The 21,626-nt window shown below is 38.2% G+C and overlaps 1 protein-coding gene across 1 annotated transcript in view; it reads left to right on the forward strand.

Annotated features, from left to right (window-relative positions):
- Positions 1–2,833: 2,833 nt before the first annotated feature.
- Positions 2,834–21,626, forward strand: part of ULK4 (unc-51 like kinase 4) — a 200,916-nt gene continuing 182,123 nt past the window's right edge. Inside the window, exons 1-15 of the mRNA XM_060781768.2 lie at positions 2,834–2,908; positions 5,507–5,675; positions 7,304–7,403; positions 8,975–9,114; positions 9,214–9,373; positions 11,936–12,037; positions 12,237–12,320; positions 13,849–13,924; positions 14,038–14,133; positions 14,845–14,975; positions 15,093–15,162; positions 15,900–16,005; positions 16,706–16,810; positions 18,981–19,041; positions 20,073–20,254. Coding sequence (XP_060637751.2) covers positions 5,538–5,675; positions 7,304–7,403; positions 8,975–9,114; positions 9,214–9,373; positions 11,936–12,037; positions 12,237–12,320; positions 13,849–13,924; positions 14,038–14,133; positions 14,845–14,975; positions 15,093–15,162; positions 15,900–16,005; positions 16,706–16,810; positions 18,981–19,041; positions 20,073–20,254 — 1,551 coding nt within the window. The 5' untranslated portion in view covers positions 2,834–2,908; positions 5,507–5,537. The remainder of the gene's footprint in view (positions 2,909–5,506; positions 5,676–7,303; positions 7,404–8,974; positions 9,115–9,213; positions 9,374–11,935; positions 12,038–12,236; positions 12,321–13,848; positions 13,925–14,037; positions 14,134–14,844; positions 14,976–15,092; positions 15,163–15,899; positions 16,006–16,705; positions 16,811–18,980; positions 19,042–20,072; positions 20,255–21,626) is intronic.

Below are 21,626 nucleotides of genomic sequence, written 5' to 3' on the forward strand. Positions count from 1 at the left end.
CAAACAGCTTGAAGGCATATACATAGGCCAGTTAGGCCTTTTCTTGGGATCTATACTAAATGTGACTCCCTTGTTGTTATTTCTCTCTTTGTTACCTCACGGACCAGCCCACACCAGAACTCCCTGTTGGCCGTCACCACCCACAGCTCCTTAAGGGTCAAGCCAGTCACTTCAAGGATAACATCCATCCATCTTGCCCTTGGTCGGCCCCTCTTCCTTTTTTCCCAGCATAATTTTCTTATCCAAGCTTTCCTGTCTTCTCGTTCTGTGGCCAAAGTACTTCATCTTTCAACAGAAAGGAAGAAACCATGAAAATGAACAAAATCTGGCTACCAGTATCAAAAAACTCTAAAATTATAACAGAAAATAAAGAACAACAATCAAACACAGGGGAACTCCAGACAGGAAACAATCAGGGACAGCTAACCACCCCTCAACAAAGGATTCCCCCAGGCAGGAACAAGTGACATCTAAAAACTGTCAGGCCATCAAATTAATCAAGGTAGCCAGTTGCAACATTCACATTTATCTCAAACAGACAAGAGTTGGGTTGTTGTAGGTTTTTTCGGGCTATACGGCCATGGTCTAGAGGCATTCTCTCCTGACGTTTCGCCTGCATCTATGGCAAGCATCCTCAGAGGTAGTGAGGTCTGTTGGAACTAGGCCCAAACACGAATCAAGGAACATGAAAGTCACTGCAAACTACTTCAACCAGAGAAATCAGCCATAGCAGAGCACCTGATGAACCAACCTGGACACAGCATTTTATTTGAGAACACAGAAATGCTGGACCACTCTCACAACCACCATGTCAGACTACACAGAGAAGCCATTGAAATCCACAAGCATGTGGACAATTTCAACAGAAAGGAGGAAACCATGAAAATGAACAAAATCTGGCTACCAGTATTAAAAAACTGTAAAATTGCAACAGCACAACAACAGAGAGGAAACAGGCAGGGACATCTAATTACCTCTCAACAAAAGTTTGACCCAGGCACAGTCAGACCATTGTATGCTAATCAAGGTGGTCAGTTGAAACATTCACACCTAGCTCCAGCAGACAAGAGTCCTCAGTTTCACCCTGGTCATTCCACAGATATATAAAGCCTTTTGCCTAGTTCCAACAGACCTCACTACCTCTGAGGATGCTTGCCATAGATGCAGGCGAAACGTCAGGGGAGAATGCCTCTAGACCAGGGGTCCTCAAACTAAGGCCCGGGGGCCGGATACGGCACTCCAAGGTCATTTACCCGGCCCTCACTCAGGATCAAACTAAGTGTGAAACGAATTGAAAGCACACGACGACAACAATCCTATCTCATTAGCCAAAAGCAGCCCCACACTTCCCATTGAAATACTAACTAAGTTTATATTTGTTCAAATTGTTCTTCATTTTAATTATTGTATTGTTTTTAAGTGGGGGTTTTTTGCACTACAAATAAGATATGTGCAGTGTGCATAGGAATTCATTCATGTTTTTTTTCTCTTCAAATTATAATCCGGCCCTCCAACAGTTTGAGGGACTGTGACCTGGCCCTCTGTTTAAAAAGTTTGGGGACCCCTGCTCTAGACCATGGCCATATAGCCCGAAAAAACCTACAACAACCCAGTGATTCTGGCCATGAAAGCCTTCGACAAGACAAGAGTTCTTTCTCCTTCTTTGGACATTCCACAGATATAGAAATCCAATTTTCCTAGTTTCCAACAGACCTCACAACCTCTGAGGATGCCTGCCATAGATGCAGGCGAAATGTCAGGAGAGAATGCTTCTAGAACACGGCCATATAGCCCGAAAAACCTACAACAACCCAGTGACTCCGGCCATGAAAGCCTTCAACAAGACTTCATCTTTGCCTCTAATATCCTTCCCTCCAGTGAGCATGTTGTTGTTGTTGTTGTTCATTCGTTCAGTCGTCTCCAACTCTTCGTGACCTCATGGACCAGCCCACGCCAGAGCTCCCTGTCGGCTGTCACCACCCCCAGCTCCTTCAAGGTCAGTCCAGTCACTTCAAGGATGCCATCCATCCATCTAGCCCTTGGTCGGCCCCTCTTCCTTTTACCTTCCACTTTCCCCAGCATAATTGTCTTCTCTAAGCTTTCCTGTCTCCTCATGATGTGCATTGGGCACGATTTTCTGGAGTATGGCCTGGTGGGATCTTCTTGCAATCCATGGCACTCTTAGAATGTGACTCCCTACTGAAGGTGAAAAACAAAAATAGCTGCTGTGACTGAGAATCAAGAGAGGCTTCTTTATCACAAGGCTCTAAACTCGTGGCCTCCCTCCTGGGCCCCTCAGCCAGCTCTGAGCCCATTGCTCCAGCCCTCTAGTTTGTAGTGGAACAGGTGAGACAGGAGAGGATGGGGTTGCCATGGCGACAGGGCGCAGCCCTTCCTCTGCTCTTGTTTGCGCAGGATGGGGGAACATCCGGGAACATCTGATAAAAATGGGGCGGAAGAGGAAGAGGAGCGGTTGCGAAGGATGGAAGAGCGCGAGGCGCCTCTGCTCCCTCCCCTTTCCCCCTCAAAAGAGGCTCTAGCCTTGTTTCCGGCGTCCTCTACCGTAGCTAAGAGACTGAGAGAGAGGTTGGACTAAACCATAATCCATAGCGGGGGGGGGGAAGAGAAATTGTTTATATTGATTTCCAGAGTCGTAAGCAACTCTTTCGAGAAAGGAAGCAGCTGGACTACACTCACTCCCAAGACGAAATTCTAACCTTTCTTTTTCGCAAGGTGAAAAGTGACATTTTTCATTTCCCTATAAATATTAACACCCCCCCCCCGGCGCTTGTGAGACATGGACCAGTCCGCGAGGGGCCGGGCTCGAGTTTGGGTTAGCGGCGGCATTTGTAATTTGCTCGTTCCCGTTGCAGGTGTTTCCAGGTTTGGCTCATTCTGCGGGGAGCAGGTATTGGTGGCTTACCTCGAAACAGTGCAGGCGGGGAGAAAGTTTTTTTATGAGGTTATTTGAGTGTTTGAGGAATAGAGTTTTGCGACACAGTTTCCCCTCAGCTTAAGCGGCTGAGAGGGAAAAGGGAAGGGCCTGAGGCTGTTAGGAATGGGGGGAGTTGAAGTCCAAACACCTGGAGGGCCCAAGTTTGCCCAGGCCTGTCCTAGAGTCTTAATCCATTCAACATAGTTTGTGGCAGCCACTAAAACGAAGTATCTGGGTTATAACAACAACTTTCAAAGTAAGGACTGCACAATTAAACAGGAAATAACACTTTCAAACCAGGAAAAAATCCCCCCCCCCCCATTTTGTTGTATAGTGTAATGGAACCTGATAATAAAGAAATGGAACCTCCAGATTGGACTACTGTAATGCGCTCTACGTGGGGCTGCCCTTGAAAACGGCCTGGAAATTCCAACTGGTCCAACAGGCGGCCAGGTTGTTAACTGGTGCTCCTTACAGAGAGTGGTCAACCCTCCTGTTTAAGGAGCTCCATTGGCTGCCGTTCATTTTCCGGTCCCAATTCAACCTACAAAGCCCTAAACGGTTTGGGACCCGCCTACCTACGTGACCGTATCTCCGTATACAAATCCACACCATCTCTTCAATCAACTGGAGAGGCCCTGCTCATGATCCCACCTGTGTTGCATGCACAATTGGTGGGGACGAGGGACAGGGTCTTCTCTGTGGTGGCCCCCCAACTCTGGAACTCTCTCCCCAAGGACATCAGACAAGCCCCAACATTGGCAGTCTTCAGGAAGAGCTTGAAGACGTGGCTGTTCCAGTGTGCCTTCCCAGAATAGGAAACTCCAAGCATCATGTACCAAATGCACTTCACTAGAGATTTAAGATTGTCTACATACCGCACCTATCTCCAAAAACTTATTCATTTCACCTGGTCATAACAAATAAAAACCATCTATAACATAAAACATAAATAAGCATTTAAAACCATTTTAAGCAGTTACTATTGTTGCGGGAATTCGTCAATTCAAGTAACATGCTTTGCTCATCTCACTACAAGTTAGCCTTTTTGTTCCTTCAAGTTCAATTTCTTAATTGAATGTTGACTTGAACAGGAAGGTCTTCAGCTGTTTTTAAAAAGATATCGGGGAAAGGGCTGTTTTAATCCCCTTGGAGAGGATTTTTATAATAATTCTTATAATAATGGATTTTTTCCCACTATAAGGTCTGCTCAAACTTTTAGACATAGCAGTATTAACTCTCAGTTAACCGGCATCCATGGGGATTGGTAGATGACAGATGAATGTAGTTTCATGTTTGAGAGTTCCTATTTAAAAAAGGTCCTCATACTAAGTGCTATATTGCATACATGAGTGCTGCCCGATTACTCATGGGAAAAGAAGAAACCACTGCACTTTGCATTCTTTGATCTTGAAAAAGCATTTGACTGGGATCCCCATGACCTAATCAGGGGCCCTTCCACACGGCCATATAACCTAGAATATCAAGGCAGAAAATCCCACAATATCTGCTTTGAACTGGGTTATCTGAATTCACACTGCCATGTATTCCAGTTCAAAGCAGATAATGTAGGATTTTATTCAGTTGTGTGGAAAAGGCCTTGGCGAGCACCACAGTCACATGGAATACTATTTAACATGGATAAAGCTATTATACAGTAATACAAGTATGGTCCGTTGCCCTTCAGGGATTTCACGAACCTTCAACATCAGTGTTGGCATGCATCAGGGATCAACTCTCTCACCATTACTATTCATACTCTACATGTTAGAAGTGACAAACTTCTTCAGGCTTTCTCTAGGAATGTTTATCTATGATCCTGTTGCTTACTGTTTGTATGTATGTTCTGGTATGCAGCTTTCTTTATTCTATGGTTCTATTCTGAATGCATTAATCTGACTCAAGTGGTCCCGAGTGCAACCCCCCTCTCAATAACACTGGCTGATGAAAGAGCCCCTCACAAGAGTTATGGAAACCCCAAGTCCCATGAACTCTTGTGATAGTAGATCAGCAACCAACATGAAGTTAGAAAGAACCTGGGTGGGGAAAGAGCAGTTGCTAGTCTTTCATAGAACCCCCCCCCCCCCCCCAAGCTTGATCTGTAATGAAACCAGTTGTTGTGTGAATTGGGATTTTCTTGGCACAATTCGTTCAGTTCGGGTTTGCCTTTGCTTTCCTCTAAGGCTTGAAAGTGTGACGTGCCCAAGGTCACAGAGTGGCTGAGTGGTCATCCGAAACCAGAATCATAGTCTGATGTTCAAACCACTAGTCAGATCACTTTGGTTCCTTAATGAGGCCATTGCTGCATAACAAACACTGCCAGATCTGTTTCTTATGAGTACGGCTGGCATCTGTTCTTCCAGCTCACGTGGCAGGTTGCCTTTGTTAAAGCCCTGTGCAAAATGGGATAACTGGCAAGCCTGCCAAAGACATAGCATATAAAATATTGTGGTTTTCAATACAACCTACATTGTCATCACTTGTAAAATTATATGACTCAGGCCTTCTTTTTAAAAATTATGCATAATCTTGATGCATTACACTGAAGGTGCTTTTTTTTCTGTCCTGCAGGCGGTGCTTTTCTATTGCAGCATACATTGTGATGGAAAACTTTATTTTATATGAGGAGATTGGAAGGGGGAGTAAGACCATTGTTTATAAAGGCAGAAGAAAAGGAACAATCAACTTTGTCGCTATTTTATGCACTGATAAATGCAAAAGAGCTGAAATCACAAATTGGGTAAGAAGCAAATTTATTATTTTGAGAAGAGATGTGTGCTAACCCATTTTAATTTAAAAGGAATTCCTAACAGGCTTCAGGTAATTCTGTCCTGGACATATACGGTTGCTTTCCTGTGCTAATAAGACAGCAATGAACTGCAACACCTGTTTGAAACAAAACAGAAACTTTTCAGACTTGGATTGATTCATGTAATCGGCATTGATTATAAGAACACTTACGTTGTGTTTTTTTGTTTCTTCAGATCTATCCTTATATTTCTCAGTTTTTTTAATATCTTAATTTATTATCAGGGATTTTATTTTTTATTTTCAAAATGCATGAGAAAAAGAAAATTCCAATGGAGTGTGTTTTATCATTGTTCTTGAAATTTAAGGTCATGCACCCAGCTGTGTTTCAATATTTTGAAATCAGACGTAGTCTTTGTTTTCAACAACCATTTTAAAGCTATGTATTGTATCCAAACTATAGATCAACAATGTTAGAAATGGTTAAAAGAGTTTTCAAGAAAAAAACTTAGTTCTTACAGGATTTCCATATACCGTATATACTCGAGTATAAGCCGATCTGAATATAAGCTGAGGCACCTAATTTTACCACAAAAAACTGGGAAAATGTATTGAGTATAAGCTGAGGATGGGAAATGCAACAGCTACTGCTAAATTTCAAAATAAAAATAATGTGGATACCAATAAAATTGCATTAATTGAGGCATCAGTAGGTCCAATGTTTTTGAATATTTACATAAAACTGTAATTAAGATAAGACTGTCCAACTCTGATTAAACCATTATTCTACACTTCTTCAATGTAAACGTGCTTTCATATCCTTCCAATAATAATGAGAGTAAAATAATAAATGTTATAAAATAAATAACAGAGTAAAATAATAACTTTGACTCAAGTATAAGCCAAGGGGCCTTTTTCACCCTAAGAAAGGGCTGAAAAACTCTGCTTATACATGATAATATACAATATGTATATATTTTTCTTTTGTCTCAACTGATTTGGCAATTGTTTTGTTATTCTATCACTTCTGAAATATTATTTTTAAGCTGTTCTCTCATTGTGTTTGCTGTGTTTTCTGTCTATCAGTCTGAATATGTATAAACAGTTACTATCTTTTATGTTTTCTGCAGATGAGTTTTGTCTTTTTTGAACTTTTAATGGTCCCTTCTCATGCAGTTCAGTAAACAAAGCCTCTGACAAAATTCCTTGTTGCCAACTCTTTTTGGAAGATCAGCCAATTTTTCTGGCCTTCTGTCTAGCTAGAGGTTTTTTGTTTGTCTTTGCAGCATTGGGTTTGAGGCGATGGTAAAGAGGGCTGGAGATACAGCCTTTAAAATAGATTAAACCCCATATTAATGCTGTTCCAATTTTTTATTAGTGTGTGAGAAGGGTTTCTCTATGTTTTGGCCCAGACTTCTCCTGAATTAATGGGGTTGAATACAATTCTTAATTAAAAGTATGCCGGTTGAATTCATTTGGGCCTACATTACACATAATCTATTGTGAGTATATTCCAAACATGACTAAATCTGTGCCCAGCCCTTATTCCTGCAGAGCAATTGTTTTTCCAATTTCTGATTGAGCTCAAACTATCCCATATGTATGAATAATCTGTTACAGGTGCGCCTTACTCATGAAATTAGGCACAAGAACATAGTAACATTTCACGAATGGTATGAAACAAGCAACCATCTCTGGCTTGTAGTGGAATTATGTACAGGTAAGAAGCTTTCTAGCCAAATATTGAGTGACTATTCCTTAGTATAGCCTTTGAAATAACTGTTCTTTGAAGTAACAATTCAGGGAGGTGCCTGAAATAATGATTGGTTAGGGTTCAAAACTTTACTCAAGTCTTCATTTTGGTGTCATTAGATGCCAGATTTGGTGCTTTGTTTAGAACAAGATTTGGTTTCAGATGTTGCTGAACTAGTACACCCACTAGTTAGTTAACATAACCAGCAATGCTGGTTATGCTAGTTAACATTGCTAGTTAACATAACCAGCAATGAGGAACCAGCAATGAGGAATGCTGGGCATTACAGTCCACAATATTTGGATGACCATATTATTTTCACCCCTGGTTTGCATAATGGATCATCAAAGACTTCAAATTATAGCAAAAATAAATATGTGAGAAGTCCTCTCTCTTCTTTAATTCAACAATTAGAATACTGTATTACTAAAAGCAGATTTCCAAAGAAGATTTAGTCTAGTTTCTCCCAAACAATGACATTTCCTTCCCTCACTTCACTATTCTATGACAAACATATTTTGATACTGAACTTAAAAACAGCTTGTAACAGAACAATGTTACAAGCTGTTTTTAAGTTCAGTATCAAAATATGTTTGTCATAGAATAGTGAAGTGAGGGAAGGAAATGTCATTGTTTGGGAGAAACTAGACTAAATCTTCTTTGGAAATCTGCTTTTAGTAATACAGTATTCTAATTGTTGAATTTTTCATGTAATTTTCTTTTATGTTATGAATTTCCAATTTCTATTGAGACCATAAATTTGGTGCAAAGTAGAATTCTAACTTATGTAGAACAAACATGAACAGTAATGTGTCTCCAGTTCCCTAGAAATTTAGGGAAAAAATGTTGCAAGGCTCTTAATTGAGAAAATATAAATATTGTAAACGTTTTAAAGTATTCTAAATAGATGTACATGCTTTTAGTTCTTCTCCTTTGTATCTTCACAAACCTGTTCTCTACATTTACAACAGTGACCCGAACTAATAAGTCATTTTACCTAGGTTTGCGCCTTAATTAGAGTAATTGCAATGAATCAAGTCTTGGTAAATGCAAGCATATTGTCTATTTGTTTATATTTGTACTGCTTTTCTTCTCAGGCATGTACTCTAGACAGCTTACAAAATTATAAAAATATCAAAGTGATAAAAACATACAAAAATTATAAAATGTTATTAAAATAAAGTATTTTAAAAATTATTTTAAAATATAAAAATGTTTTAAATAGCACTTTATGAATAGCAAACTGTTCAAATCCTTTTTTTTAAAACACGAGTCCTTGCTTGCTGCCAGAAGGGCATCAAGATTGGGACCCTCCATCATTTCTAGGAAGGTGGTTTATGAGAAGTTACTGAGAACGTTCTCATGTTTCCTTTTTCCTCAAACCCTTACTTGTGAATAGTCTGTAGGTTACTATTGTGGGATCTGCTTTGTCAGGGCAACATCTTCACAGAAAGGGAAAGATACATCAAGACAAATGTAACATTATACTTATTAGTTGTAATTCTTTTTACAAATCATTACTGATTGTTTATAAATAGGTGGATCACTCGAACTGCTAATTACTCAAGACAAACACTTACCTGAAGACGTTATAAGAGAATTCGGTACTGATTTAGTTGCTGGACTTCATTATATTCATGAACTTGGAATTCTCTTTTGTGATCTTACACCAGGAAAGGTAAGAGGGAATGTATTTTATGGTGATACATGATTTCTGGAAATAGGTAACAACGATTTTTTTTAAAGCAATGACATTTCTAACTGCTGCTTATTACAGATTCTTCTGGAAGGGCCTGGCACTTTGAAATTCAGTAACTTTTGCTTGGCTAAAGCAGAAGGTGAAAACTTGGAAGAATTTTTTGCTTTAATTGGAGCAGAGGAACAGGGAGGCAATAGTGGTGAAAGCAGAGGAGAAATATTGAAAAGCAGACTTAGAGGTACTTGCAATTATATCGAGCTAACAGCTGATGCAGTAATATAATTATAAAACTGTGTAAACCATGAAATGGTTGGTGGTGGAGACAGAAGGAGGAGAGTTCAATGATTATATCATTGAAAGTGACACTACTATATTGATATAAAAATGAAACCAAACCAAGAGTATACCATGAAGCATTATCTGTGCAATGGCATTGCTCCTGTTGGAAGCGTCATCAGCTAATGGAAGCTGCTTTCTGCCCTGGCTTTATCTCCAGTCCTTGCTCGATCCTCCTACACTATGTGATTGTGTAAAAGTGGAGAGCCAGCTGACTTCATTTTAGCTGTTTTTTAAATCACTACATATTTAAACAAAATTGATAAAGCAGTGGAAACAATGCAGTTGTCTTCATCTGAATCTTCAAGCTTTCTCCTTTTTCCTCCCTGTTCTCTCTTCTTCTTTTTATACATTCTTGCTTTCTTGGTACACGGGGCTGCAGCATAGGTCAAATAATGGAATTATCACCCGGAAGAAATAAAGGAAGGTGGATCATGAATGTTGTATGCTCCTGAGGACTTCATTTTGAATGGAGTCATGTGAATTCCAGCTCAAAGCATGCATTTCCCTTGAGTCACTAATGGGAAACCGTATGTCTTCCCTCCTCCTCCTACACCTTGGGAGAGCAAATGAATGGGCTGACTCTATAGGATGGATGTTGATTGAAAATTATCACTTTGTTTACTCTAAGGGCTAGCCCTTATATAATTCAAACAATGAAAAGTGCCCCCCCCCCTTTTACAATTATTGGAAATGATTAGCTGCCCCCTGGTATTGCAGCGGGTTAAACCACTGAGCTGCTGAATTTGCTGACTGAAAGGTTGGCGGTTTGAATCTGGGGAGTGGGATGAGTTCCTGCTGTTAGGCCCAGCTTCTGAAACCAAGCAGTTTGAAAACATGCAAATATGTGTAGATCAATAGGTACCACTTCTACGGGAAGGTAACGGCACTCCATGTAGTCGTGTTGGCCACATGACCTTGGAGGTGTCTACAGACAACGCCAGCTCCGGCTTAGAGATGGAGATAAGCACCACCCCCCAGAGTCAGACGCAAAATAAGGTCAGGGGAAATCTTTAGCTTAATAGATACTTCTTGATGTGTGTAATCAGTTTATACAAAGTATGTCACAATTGCTTTGTGTGACGAGATCAACAATTAAGTTTTATTTAATTTGTTTTGCTTTGTCAGAAAAGATTTGTTTGATGTTTACATTTTGATTTATAGCCTTAGTTAAAATAGTGCTTGCTTTTGTATTTAGATCCTCCGGTTACATTATAGCAAGCAAAAAATGGGAAAAGAGCTTCATTCGTTTTCTCAGTCCCATCTTCCAACTGAATTTTATCTGCCCAATAAATTTGTGTGACCTGCAGGAATCTCTTCCTCTCCCAAATATTGTAAATGATTTTATTTATTTATTTATATATTTATTGAAGATACTTCTGTATCACCGGGGAGCGCCCAGTGGCACAGTGGGTTAAACTCCTGTGCTGGCAGGACTGAAGACCGATAGGTCGCATTTTCGAATCCGGGGAGAGGCAGATGAGCTCCTTCTATCAGCTCCAGCTCCTCATGCGAGGACATGAGAGAAGCCTCCCACAAGGATGATAAAAACATCAAAAAATCATCTGGGCATCCCCTGGGCAACGTCCTTGCAGACGGCCAATTCTCTCACACCAGAAGCGACTTGCAGTTTCTCAGGTCGCTCCTGACACGACAAAAAAACAACAACAAAAAACAACCTGCAAATGCATGTGTGCTTGCTGCAGTAATTGTGAAAACAAAGTCTGAAAATCTGTTTCCAGATACCTCAAAAGTTAGGCTGCACATTTTTTGGATCCTTGAACTCTTTCATCTCATTCATCTCAATTTCCTACATAGAACTGGGAAGAGAGGAGGTGAGAGAAAAAGAATGGTTTTAACCCAAAATTTGGTTGCTTTACCTACTATATGGCAAACTGTTGGCTGTTTTCACAATTGGCGCATTTGTACTTTTTGCTTCCATGACACCTAGCTGTTTCTCTGGCCTGGTCCACCTCCGAGTCCTGCTCTCACAGTCTCCCTTTGGTCCCCCATGCTATGCTTTCTCCTTTGGGTGACTTAATGCACATAAAGTGGTTGATATAGGTCAGAGTGGGAATTATGTGGCCCTCCAAGTATTGTTTGATTACAATTTTCCAGCCGGTCTGAATTCCTCTGCGGAGGTAGAGAAAATTGGGATATAAAAGTTTTAAATAAATAAATGAATAAAGGATGAAGAACATTGACAGATATATTTTAACAACATCCCAGAGAACTACATAATCATTATCTCCTCTGAATGTTTTCTAAATATCTCTGCATCTTCTTTCTTCTCTTGAATGGATTTGCAGTTCTGTGCTGCATGGCTGCATTTCTAGATGTTCCAGTGGTGGGAACTGGTTTAGGACTGAGCAAGAAATTTGGTTTAGCTGAAATCGTTAATAACTTATACAGAAAAGTGTATTCGAGCTCAGAACAAATCAGACTGCTTGATTTTCTTTTGCAGGTTCACTTAAATATGTTGCACCCGAAGTGATAAAGGGAAATGACTTCTCAACAGCTAGTGATCTGTGGTCGTTGGGCTGTTTACTATATGAAATGTTTTCAGGTATCATGATAACTAGTATTATTTCATTGTAAGAAAAATAAATAATGTAAGAAGTTTATTTTATGCTAGAAATCCTGAAAATTATCTTTTAAATAAGCATATTGCAAATGTTGTAGTAAGCACACTTTTAAAAAATTACTGTTTTGGAGTTTACTCGAGTGTTGCTGAATTTCTCCCCAACTGTACATTACATTTATAGGAAGACCACCTTTTTTCTCTGAAAGCGATACCGAATTAACAGAACAGATTTTAAATGAAGATCCCTTTCCATCTATACAGCAAGGTATGTTTTAAAGGATGAGCAGTTCAGTTATGGCTTGTTAAAAATAATCTTTAAAAAATATGAATTGGAAGAACAATATACTGTATATACTGTATAAGCCGACCCGAATATAAGCCGAGGCACCTAATTTTTCCACAAAAACTGGGAAAATGTATTGACTCAAATATAAGCCGAGGGTGGGAAATGCAGCAGCTACTGGTCAATTTTGAAAATAAAACTAGATACCAATAAAATTACATTAATTGGGGTACCAGTAGGTTAAATGTTTTTGATTTACATTTAGCTGTAATGTAAGACTGTCCAGCTCTGATGAAACCATTATTCTAGCCTCCTTCAATGTAAACGTGCTTAATTATGTATCCTTCCAATAATAATAAAGAGAGCAAAATAATAAATTTATTAACAGTAATAAATAGAGTAAAGTAATAAATGTAATAGAGTAAAATAATGTAAATGTAATAATATCAATAATATTATTGAGTAATAACATAAATATAATAAAAGTAATACTAATAACAGAGTAAAATAATAAATAACCTTGGTTCAAGTATAAGCCGAGGGGAGCTTTTTCAGCCTAAAAAAGGGGCTGAAAAACTAGGCTTATACTCGAGTATATACAGTATATGGCTCTTCTCACTTACCATTGAAGGTCAGCTGTGCATCTCTACATCGTGTTTGCTCTCTGCTTATTAATGAATCTGATAGCTGTATCAGAATGATAGAACATAAACTTGCTTCCATCTCAATAACAAGGTTTCTTGGAGTTCTCTCTCATAATGCATGGAAGAAAGAAAATACCAGAAGAGATTTCCATACACGCAGTTTCTGTTTACAGACATCTGACTTACAAATGACTCATAATTAAGAATGGGGGTGAGACATTAGGAAGTGAGAGAAATCTACCTCTCGGAAGAGAAATTCATTCCTGAAAGAGTGATCATGGGGAGAAGGTGTCTCATTTGAAGTTGTATCACCATTTCTGTTTCCATAACAAGCCAATATTTTCAAAATCCAATTATCACAGGGACAGAAAGTGAGGTGAAAATTTCTGAATAGGAGCACAGACAGCAAAACAAACAGCACAGAATTGTTAGCCCTTCCATATGCAATCCAAAGCTTATATATATCTAGAGTTACACTTAAAATGGACCTGTTCCAACTTATCAGCAAATTCAACTTAAGAACAAACCTACAGAATCCATCTTGTTCATAACTTGGGGACTACCTGTAGTTGCTTTCCTACAACTGTCAACACAGTTACCTTTAATCTATGCATTACTGCTTTAAGAGATAATGCAGTTTGATAGTGTGCCATTTGTTTTAGTCTATGCCATTGGTTCTCAACCTGGGGTCCCCAAATGTTTTTGGCCTTCAACTCCCAGAAATCCTAACAGCTGGTAGACTGGCTGGGATTTCTGGGAGTTGTAGGCCAAAACACCTGGGGACCCACAGGTTGAGAACCACTGGTCTATGCTATTTATTGGAATCACATTTATTCCTAACCATATGTGATGTGGTTGTCTTACAGGGTCTGCAGTTCCAAAACCATCTTCTGACTTCCTTAACTTGCTTGTCTCTTTGCTTCAAAAGGATCCCCAGAAGAGGTAAACTGATGATTTGATGGTGTAGCAATTTGTATTTTTTTTTTCAAATGACTAGTAGTTTGTGGTATTTATACATCACTCCTATACTTTTTCTCATTTTGCTATGTTTAAAGATTGAACTGGATAGAACTGTTGCAGCATCCTTTCTGGCAACATGCTTTTGTTCAGATTTCCAAAGAATTGATCACAGGCAAAGACACCAACTCCAGGTATATTGGTCACATTTCGTTTTAGATTTTGAACAGCACTGTATAACAAATGTAATATAGCATAATCTTTCATAAGCCAGAGCCAAATTCATCACATGCATTGTGGTGAAACACCTTATTTTGCTTCTGTTAGAAACTAATGTTATTCATCTTCACCTTGGGCTTCAGTTTTCCTTGTGGCATTAGTTTAGAGGAGCAGGAGAAACTGCCTCAAGAACCATTAAGCTATTTTGGATTTTATGTTAGGCAGCATTCTATTGAACTGTATCCCTTGCAATGATTCCACAATTTCCCATTATGTAGTTTATTCTACTTAAAATCATTGGGAGTAAACCAACTAATGTAGCCTGGGGCCAACCTTCTTGTGCATCACTGTAACATTAAGCATCTCCACAATATTACATTTTTACCAATTGCAAAAAATAATATTTTTTTATTATTGTTCTTTAGTTAGCAAATTGTTTTCTAGGAAGTGTCCTGAAGTTAGTTTCCCCAAATTATTTCAGTATTAAATAGTTCTTAGCTTATAAAGCATAACTCTATAATTTCTGTTTGATATGTAGACAGATCTCTTTATTATTTTTTGCCATAAACAACCCTATTAATTGATCTTTAAAGTTATTTTTCCAATCATGGTCGGTTCAAAGTTTTGACCAAAATAGAATACAATGAAAGCTGCATTAACTTCAAAGTGAATTTGTTTTTCTTTAGTTTGAACAACAGTGGAGATGCTGGGTTGTTTGTATGTGGAAAGTCTGAGGATCAGTTGGAGAGTAAAAAAACGCCAGATGCTCTTAATCTAAGAACATCAAACAAACAGTTGAACAGATCTTTCAAGCTGGGTGAGGTTACAGTTTCATCTTACAAATTACTCTTACATGAAACTGAATAAAATTAATATTTGGAATATTACATTCTTAAACTTCAGATTGGTAAATGAGGTATATTTTATTTGACAGAAAAGCCGGAGGAATTACGCCCTAAAAGTGCTGTTGATGGTGAATCAAATGAATCTATTTTCCTTCTGAGGTATGAGTACAGACGTTTGAAACACTTTGAAGACATTTGTGGAACTCAATTTTCTGAAGTAGAAAAGATTTATTTTGTAAATCTTTGGTGAGAGTGAGAAGTAGACATGGAAGTCTTAAAAACTTTCAAAGAACCAACTTCCTTGTGGAATCTGCAGACTATATTTATATCAAACGTATCACATATTAGAATACTGAAATTCTTAGAAGTGTAAGAGTGAATATTCTGTGTGAATGGCTATTTCAGAGAATCAGAATTCCAGAACCCTAAGATAAAAGTAAAAGCTTCTCCTTGACAAGTTTAGTTGTGTCCGACTCTGGGGGGTTGGTGCTCATCTCCATTTCAAAGCTGAAGAGCCAGCATTGTCCATAGACGCCTCTAAGGTCATGCAGCCGGCATGACTGCATAGAGCGCTGTTACTTTCCCACCAGAGTGGTACCTATTGATCTACTCACATTTACATGTTTTCAAACTGCTAGTCTGGCAGAAGCTGGAACTCACCCTGCTTCCCTGATTCAAACCGCCAACCTTTTGGTCAGCATGTTAACCCGCTTCACCATGAGAACCCTAGTGATAGAGAAATATTTAAGAGTCAACAAAACTAGAGAGCCCAAATCCCAAGGAAATCCAGCCTCAGTGGATTTATTTTGTGAATGATAATTGTGTGGAGAGTTCAAATTACAGGAAAAATATCTGTATTTACTTTGAAATATCTGTTTTATTTATCTATTTTTTAGTTCCCGTCCTACACCTAGGACTAGCAACACAGTAGAAATAAGCTGTACCACTGCCATTATGTCTTCTAATTCATTACAGAGAACTTTTCCATGTTCTTCTGTAAAGGTGAGTGCAGGCAAAACGAAGAAAGAGTCTGGATATGTTTTTGTGTAGCTATTGTATTAAAACAAGTAAAGAATTGAGCTGTCAGTTCTAGATAGGAAAAATGACCAAACCAAAATAGAGTGAAAAGAATGAGGATAAAGATGTCCTTATATTTGACTGAAAAATGCAGTTGGGAACTTTTGGTAAGACTAAGTTTAGTGGACTAAAATATGCAGAAGCTAAATAGGAAATCGACACAGGCAGCTAAAAGCCACAAAACAAAAGTACAGCCTGTGATCTACTCTTATATAAAGTAGGGGTTTCCTAATCTTGAACTACTGCAAATAGGAAGGGTATTTTAGAGACAGTCAGCTTAAATTCAGATTGGCTTATGTTTGGGTTGTCTTATACTCAAGTATATAGGTAATCAGAGTTGGACATTCTTATCTTAAATTACAGTTTTTACTTTCAAAATATTAAATATTCAAAACATTTACCCTACTGATGCCTCAATCAATGTAATGTTATTGGTATCTATTTTTATTTTTATTCTTGAAATTTACCCTTAGCTGCTGCATTTCCTACCTCATCTTATACTCGAGTCAATAAGTTTTCTCAGCTTTTTGTGGTAAAATTAAATGCCTTGGCTTATATTTGTGTCGGCGTATACTTGAGTATGTATGGAGGAAAATGTTTGTTGTAATTTTTGCTTATATTCTAGGATAAAAACAGACCCTACAGTCCACAGGATATGGAATCCAAAGTGAAAGAGCTTATCTACACAGAGTCTGATCTTATTGTGTCTCCAATTATTGACAATCCAAAGGTATTGCAGAACATTCTTGATACCTTTCCAAATATGTTCAAAATAGTGCAGTAGGTTTTGCGTTACATTGATGCATCTTTTATTCCTACACTTCCACCTAGTGTCCATATCTGGGTGGTTTTTTGGGTAGCTTTGTATAAAAGTATTATACTTTTTTTCCGTGTCAGGAGCGACTTGAGAAACTGCAGGTTGTTTCTGGTGTGAGAGAATTGGCTGTCTGCAAGGGCGTTGTCCAGGGGACACCCATATGTTTGATGTTTTTACCATCCTTGTGGGAGACTTTTCTCTTGTCCCCGCATGGGATGCTGCAGCTAACAGAGGAATCTCAACCTGCTCTCCCCGGATTTGAATCTGTGACCTGTTGGTCTTCAGTCCTGCCGGCACAAGGGTTTAACCCACTGTGCCACTGAGGGCTCTAGTGTTGTACTACAAGATTGGATTATTTTACTAGTATATGTCATAGCTTCTGGGTATGTTGATGTTTTCAAGGTTGCTATACATACGCCATGGAATCCACTGAATGTCTTGAGACATCAAGCTAAATCTCATGCATTCCTTTTTATTTGTGAAACATATTCATATTAATTTCACATTAGAACGATGAGGCAGAATAGTCAGGGACAGTGATGTACTTGCAGTTTGAATTCAAGTGCTGGAATACATAAGTGTCATACAAATGATAACAAGAAGTTGAAGTAATTTGTACTTTGGGTTGCTGTGAGTTTTCCGGGCTGTATGGCCATGTTCCAGAAGCATTCTCTCCTGACGTTTTGCCCACATCCATGGCAGGCATCCTCAGAGGTTGTGAGGACTGTTGAAAACTAGGCAAGTGAAGTTTATATATTTGTGGAATGCTCATGATGGGAGAAAGAACTCTTGTCTGTCTGAAGCAGGTGTGAATGTTGCAATTGGCCACCTTGACTAGCTTTTAATAACCTTGCAACTTCAAAGCCTGGCTGCTTGCTGCCTGTGGAATCCTTTGTTGGGAGGTGATTAGCTAGCCCTGATTGTTTCCTGTCTGGAATTCTGCTGTTTTCTGAATGTTGTTCTTTATTTTCTGTCCTGATTTTAGAGTTTTTTTTAATAATGGAAGGCAGATTTTGTTCATTTTCAGAGTTTCCTTCTTTTTATTAAAATTGTCCACAGGCCTGTGGATTTCAATGGCTTCTCTGTGTAGTCTGACATGGTAGTTGTTAGAGTGGTCCAGAATTTCTGTGTTCTCTTATAAAATGCTATGTCCAGGTTGGTTCATCAAGTGCTCTGCTATGGTTGACAATTGAAGTTTCAATCTTTTGTCATTAAGATTACATTATTAAAAGTATGCTCATGTTATTAAGATATAAAGAAGAACTTTTCATACTTAAGATAACTTTGACTTTGAGTGTCTCAAAGAGCAACTCCCCATCTTACATATAAAATTACTCCAGGAACTGGGGAAAAATCTAAAATTATGCTATAATATGGCATAGTAGAGAAACCTGCAAAAATACTGTTTAACTCACCTAAAAGTGTGTATTTGGATCTTGGGTTGTATATAAACATCGATGGATGGTCTTCAGTAATATTTAGCAGCTGCAAGTATATTATACAAAACTGTTAAAATTTAAAGATTTAAGTACCTTTTAAAAAAGAATGCTAGTGCAAGTATTTGTGTTGCCACTTACATGCAGCTTTGTTTTTAAAAAATCAAAATAGCTAGGAGATACCTAAATTTATTTAGCTACTTTAGTTCTGTAGTATAATGAGCCTAACATTTAGGAGGGTGGAATTCTTGGGGTTTGGAGAATGTGGAGTTTGTTATACTTCCAAGTCAGCCCATGTTTGCTTTTCAGTCTTATTCAAAGATTTTATACCAGTTTTGTAGTTTGAGTTAATTTTATAAATTCACATATCATTGGATGATTATGGTAGAAAGTATTTTGTTCCATAATGGCTGTTGGTTGATATATTGGGAGGTGGTAATTGGTTATATTGAGTATTTGATTTTAACTATGTTTTAACTTCTGTATTGTATGGTTTATATGTTGTAAGCCCCTTGAATCCACTTGCGGAGAAAGGCAGTATAAAAATATCTTAAATAAAATAAAATAAAAATAAATATTGGCTATGCAGTTTTACCTTGGTCTGTGATATAGTTTCCTCAGTTCAATCCATTCTTTTTTCCTCTCAGATAGTGAAGCAAGTAGCGATGAGATTTGACATGAAAAATTTGCATATACCAGCACATTCAGGTATTTTTTTTTTTTTTGCAAATTAATTGCGGCTATTAACTGTGCACTTAGATCAGTGGTTCTCAACCTGATGTTTTGGCCTTCAACTCCCAGAAATCCTAACATTTCATAAACTGGCTGGGATTTCTGGGAGTTGTAGGCCAAAACACCTGGGGACCCCAGGTTGAGAACCACTGACTTAGATGTTGTTTTCTAGACTAATTTTGAAGGATGCAGCTTGAGATATGTTTATAAAAACCCCTTTGCTCTATGTGCTCCATGTAATGCATAATTTTCTGAGCAAGATTTGTTTTGGTGTGCTTCCTTGAAACTAGGATTGACAACTATGATAGCAAATTATGTAATGAAGTTTTCGATTTAGCCAATCCAAAATTTCCCATTGGTTTCTCTGAGTAGGATGATGCACATAAGTGCAGATTTTGTACCTGATCTTATAAACTATAATGTACAATTATATTCAGTAGTTGCTGAAAACTGTAATTGAGATTCTTATACAAATTACCTTTTCTTAATAATTTTAGTTTTAGCTGATTCTGGGGTTTATATTTTCTAACAGGTGATTGGATTATATACATAACTGCCTCTGTTCTGTTTTTGTTTATATATTAAAACTACATATATAGGCCAGGGATTGGATTTGTGCACACATCCAGATGTTGTTGGACTGTAATTTCCAGGAGTAGCAACTAGAGTAAACACACCGAATCAGTAGAATTAAGATAATTTGTTGACTTACCTGGTTTCAGCTGAATCCATGAAACTTCTCTAGCTGGAACTAACAATTTTGTTTGGGTCTCATAGATCTGAATGTAGTATTTAACATTGAATTGAGGATAAACCAATGGATATCATATTTTAATTCCTACTCTATTCACTGAAACAGTGTGTTGTTTTACAATTATTTAAATACATATTGCCTGATAAGAAGCTTTTGATACACCTTAATTAACAAACATATTTCAGTATCACAATCTAAAATACAACAATAGAGTATTTTCATGCAACTATTCTTGCTTTATTTTTCTGTGTAGCTGAGAAACTATTGATGCAAAAAGAAGAAGAATGGAATGACTTCTTACAACAAGTGCATCAGCTGATTGATTCCCAAGAAAAGACTACAGGAGCGGCCAGAGTTAAACTGAATTTACTTTGCTATTTCTGCACTGTTGCTGGCAATAAAGAAGTAGCAACCAGATTAATTAGCACACAGCTGGTGAGTTGTACAGTTTGTCAAAACCATAAAGGTAGATAATACCAGGAATGTGGAAAAGTCAGCTACCTCTTGTATTTTGAGAAACCAAGGCTGCAGTTCTGTGGACACTGAGTTTTAATTAAGTCCTGTCAAGCACATTGGAACTTTCTAATAAACATAGTGGCATCCTAGGGAATTGTGGGATCCTCCCACCTCTTGCCAGTGCCAAAAGACATTTACAAGGTCTTTTGATGACCTTCATTTTCTGGCTTTTCTCAATTACAGCAGCATCTGAAGGAGAGGGGAAGGCAGGCACAATACAGTTTAGTTGTGCTGTCACCATAATCTAACATTTCATTTAGAAGTTCTTTGTCACAAAAGGAGCATCTCTAGATCCATTCCATTCTGATGGATGAGCTATGCTGTTGATACTATTGATGATGATATCCTTCTGAGTCACCTCTCTGGAATGAGGCTTGGAGGTACTGTCTTCATTCTTGGAAAGTCTTCATTCTTGGAAAGGGTGCTATTATAAAATAAAACAATTCCCTCTCATATTAACTATACAGATATACAACTGACTAAGACTAGGTACCACTGTTGAGGTTGGTCATTTGCTTGTGCACCACACTGATCTAACGTGATTGACCAGAAGCACCTCTGTCATGTCTGGATAAAACTTCAGTTTGTTTCTCTTCATCCAGTCCATTACAGCCGCGGGACAATAGTTTAGCACAAAAACAGCTTCCTTGGAATTAAATGGAAAGAAGAGAGAGCTAGATATCAACATACTGATGTGACACCTGACCCCAGAACTCCAGAAAACCTCTCCAAGTGGTTGCATGTAGATAGCATGAGGAACAAGTCTGAACACTCTCTGTTCAGTACCCTTCCAAGAATTATACCATAAAAGATTGTGTCTTACTCTCAGAAGAGGAAAATTAAGATAAAAATTGATAATCAGATCTAGTTCAGTTAAGACCAGCAGATGTGATGCACTTGAAAAGAGTGTTAGGTGTTTTGATGTCAACAATACAGCTACTTCAGTCCAGCTGATGTGTGTGGTTCCATATGAGAACTCTGAAAATTTTCTTCAGACCATGTCAATTGGCAATAATAAAAAAAATTGTTACTGATCATACCACACACCATTTGGTCAGATTTGTAGTGATGCCTGGAAGACAATTCAATCTTTTTCATTCCTCAGGAGATGTTGGTTATGACAACAGATGCCACTCTTTACGGATGGGGTGAAAGAGGGAGAGCAAGTGGATAAAATGTTTAGGGCAGGCAGTTCACGGTAGCAAGACATGTGAAAGGGAATGCTAGACTGTTTACAACGGGGAGGCTTTCTAAATCAAGGATATAACATATGCAAGGATTACTAAAATAC

Source organism: Anolis sagrei, chromosome 6 (genome assembly GCF_037176765.1).
Source record: "Anolis sagrei isolate rAnoSag1 chromosome 6, rAnoSag1.mat, whole genome shotgun sequence".
NCBI classification, from domain to species: domain Eukaryota; kingdom Metazoa; phylum Chordata; class Lepidosauria; order Squamata; family Dactyloidae; genus Anolis; species Anolis sagrei.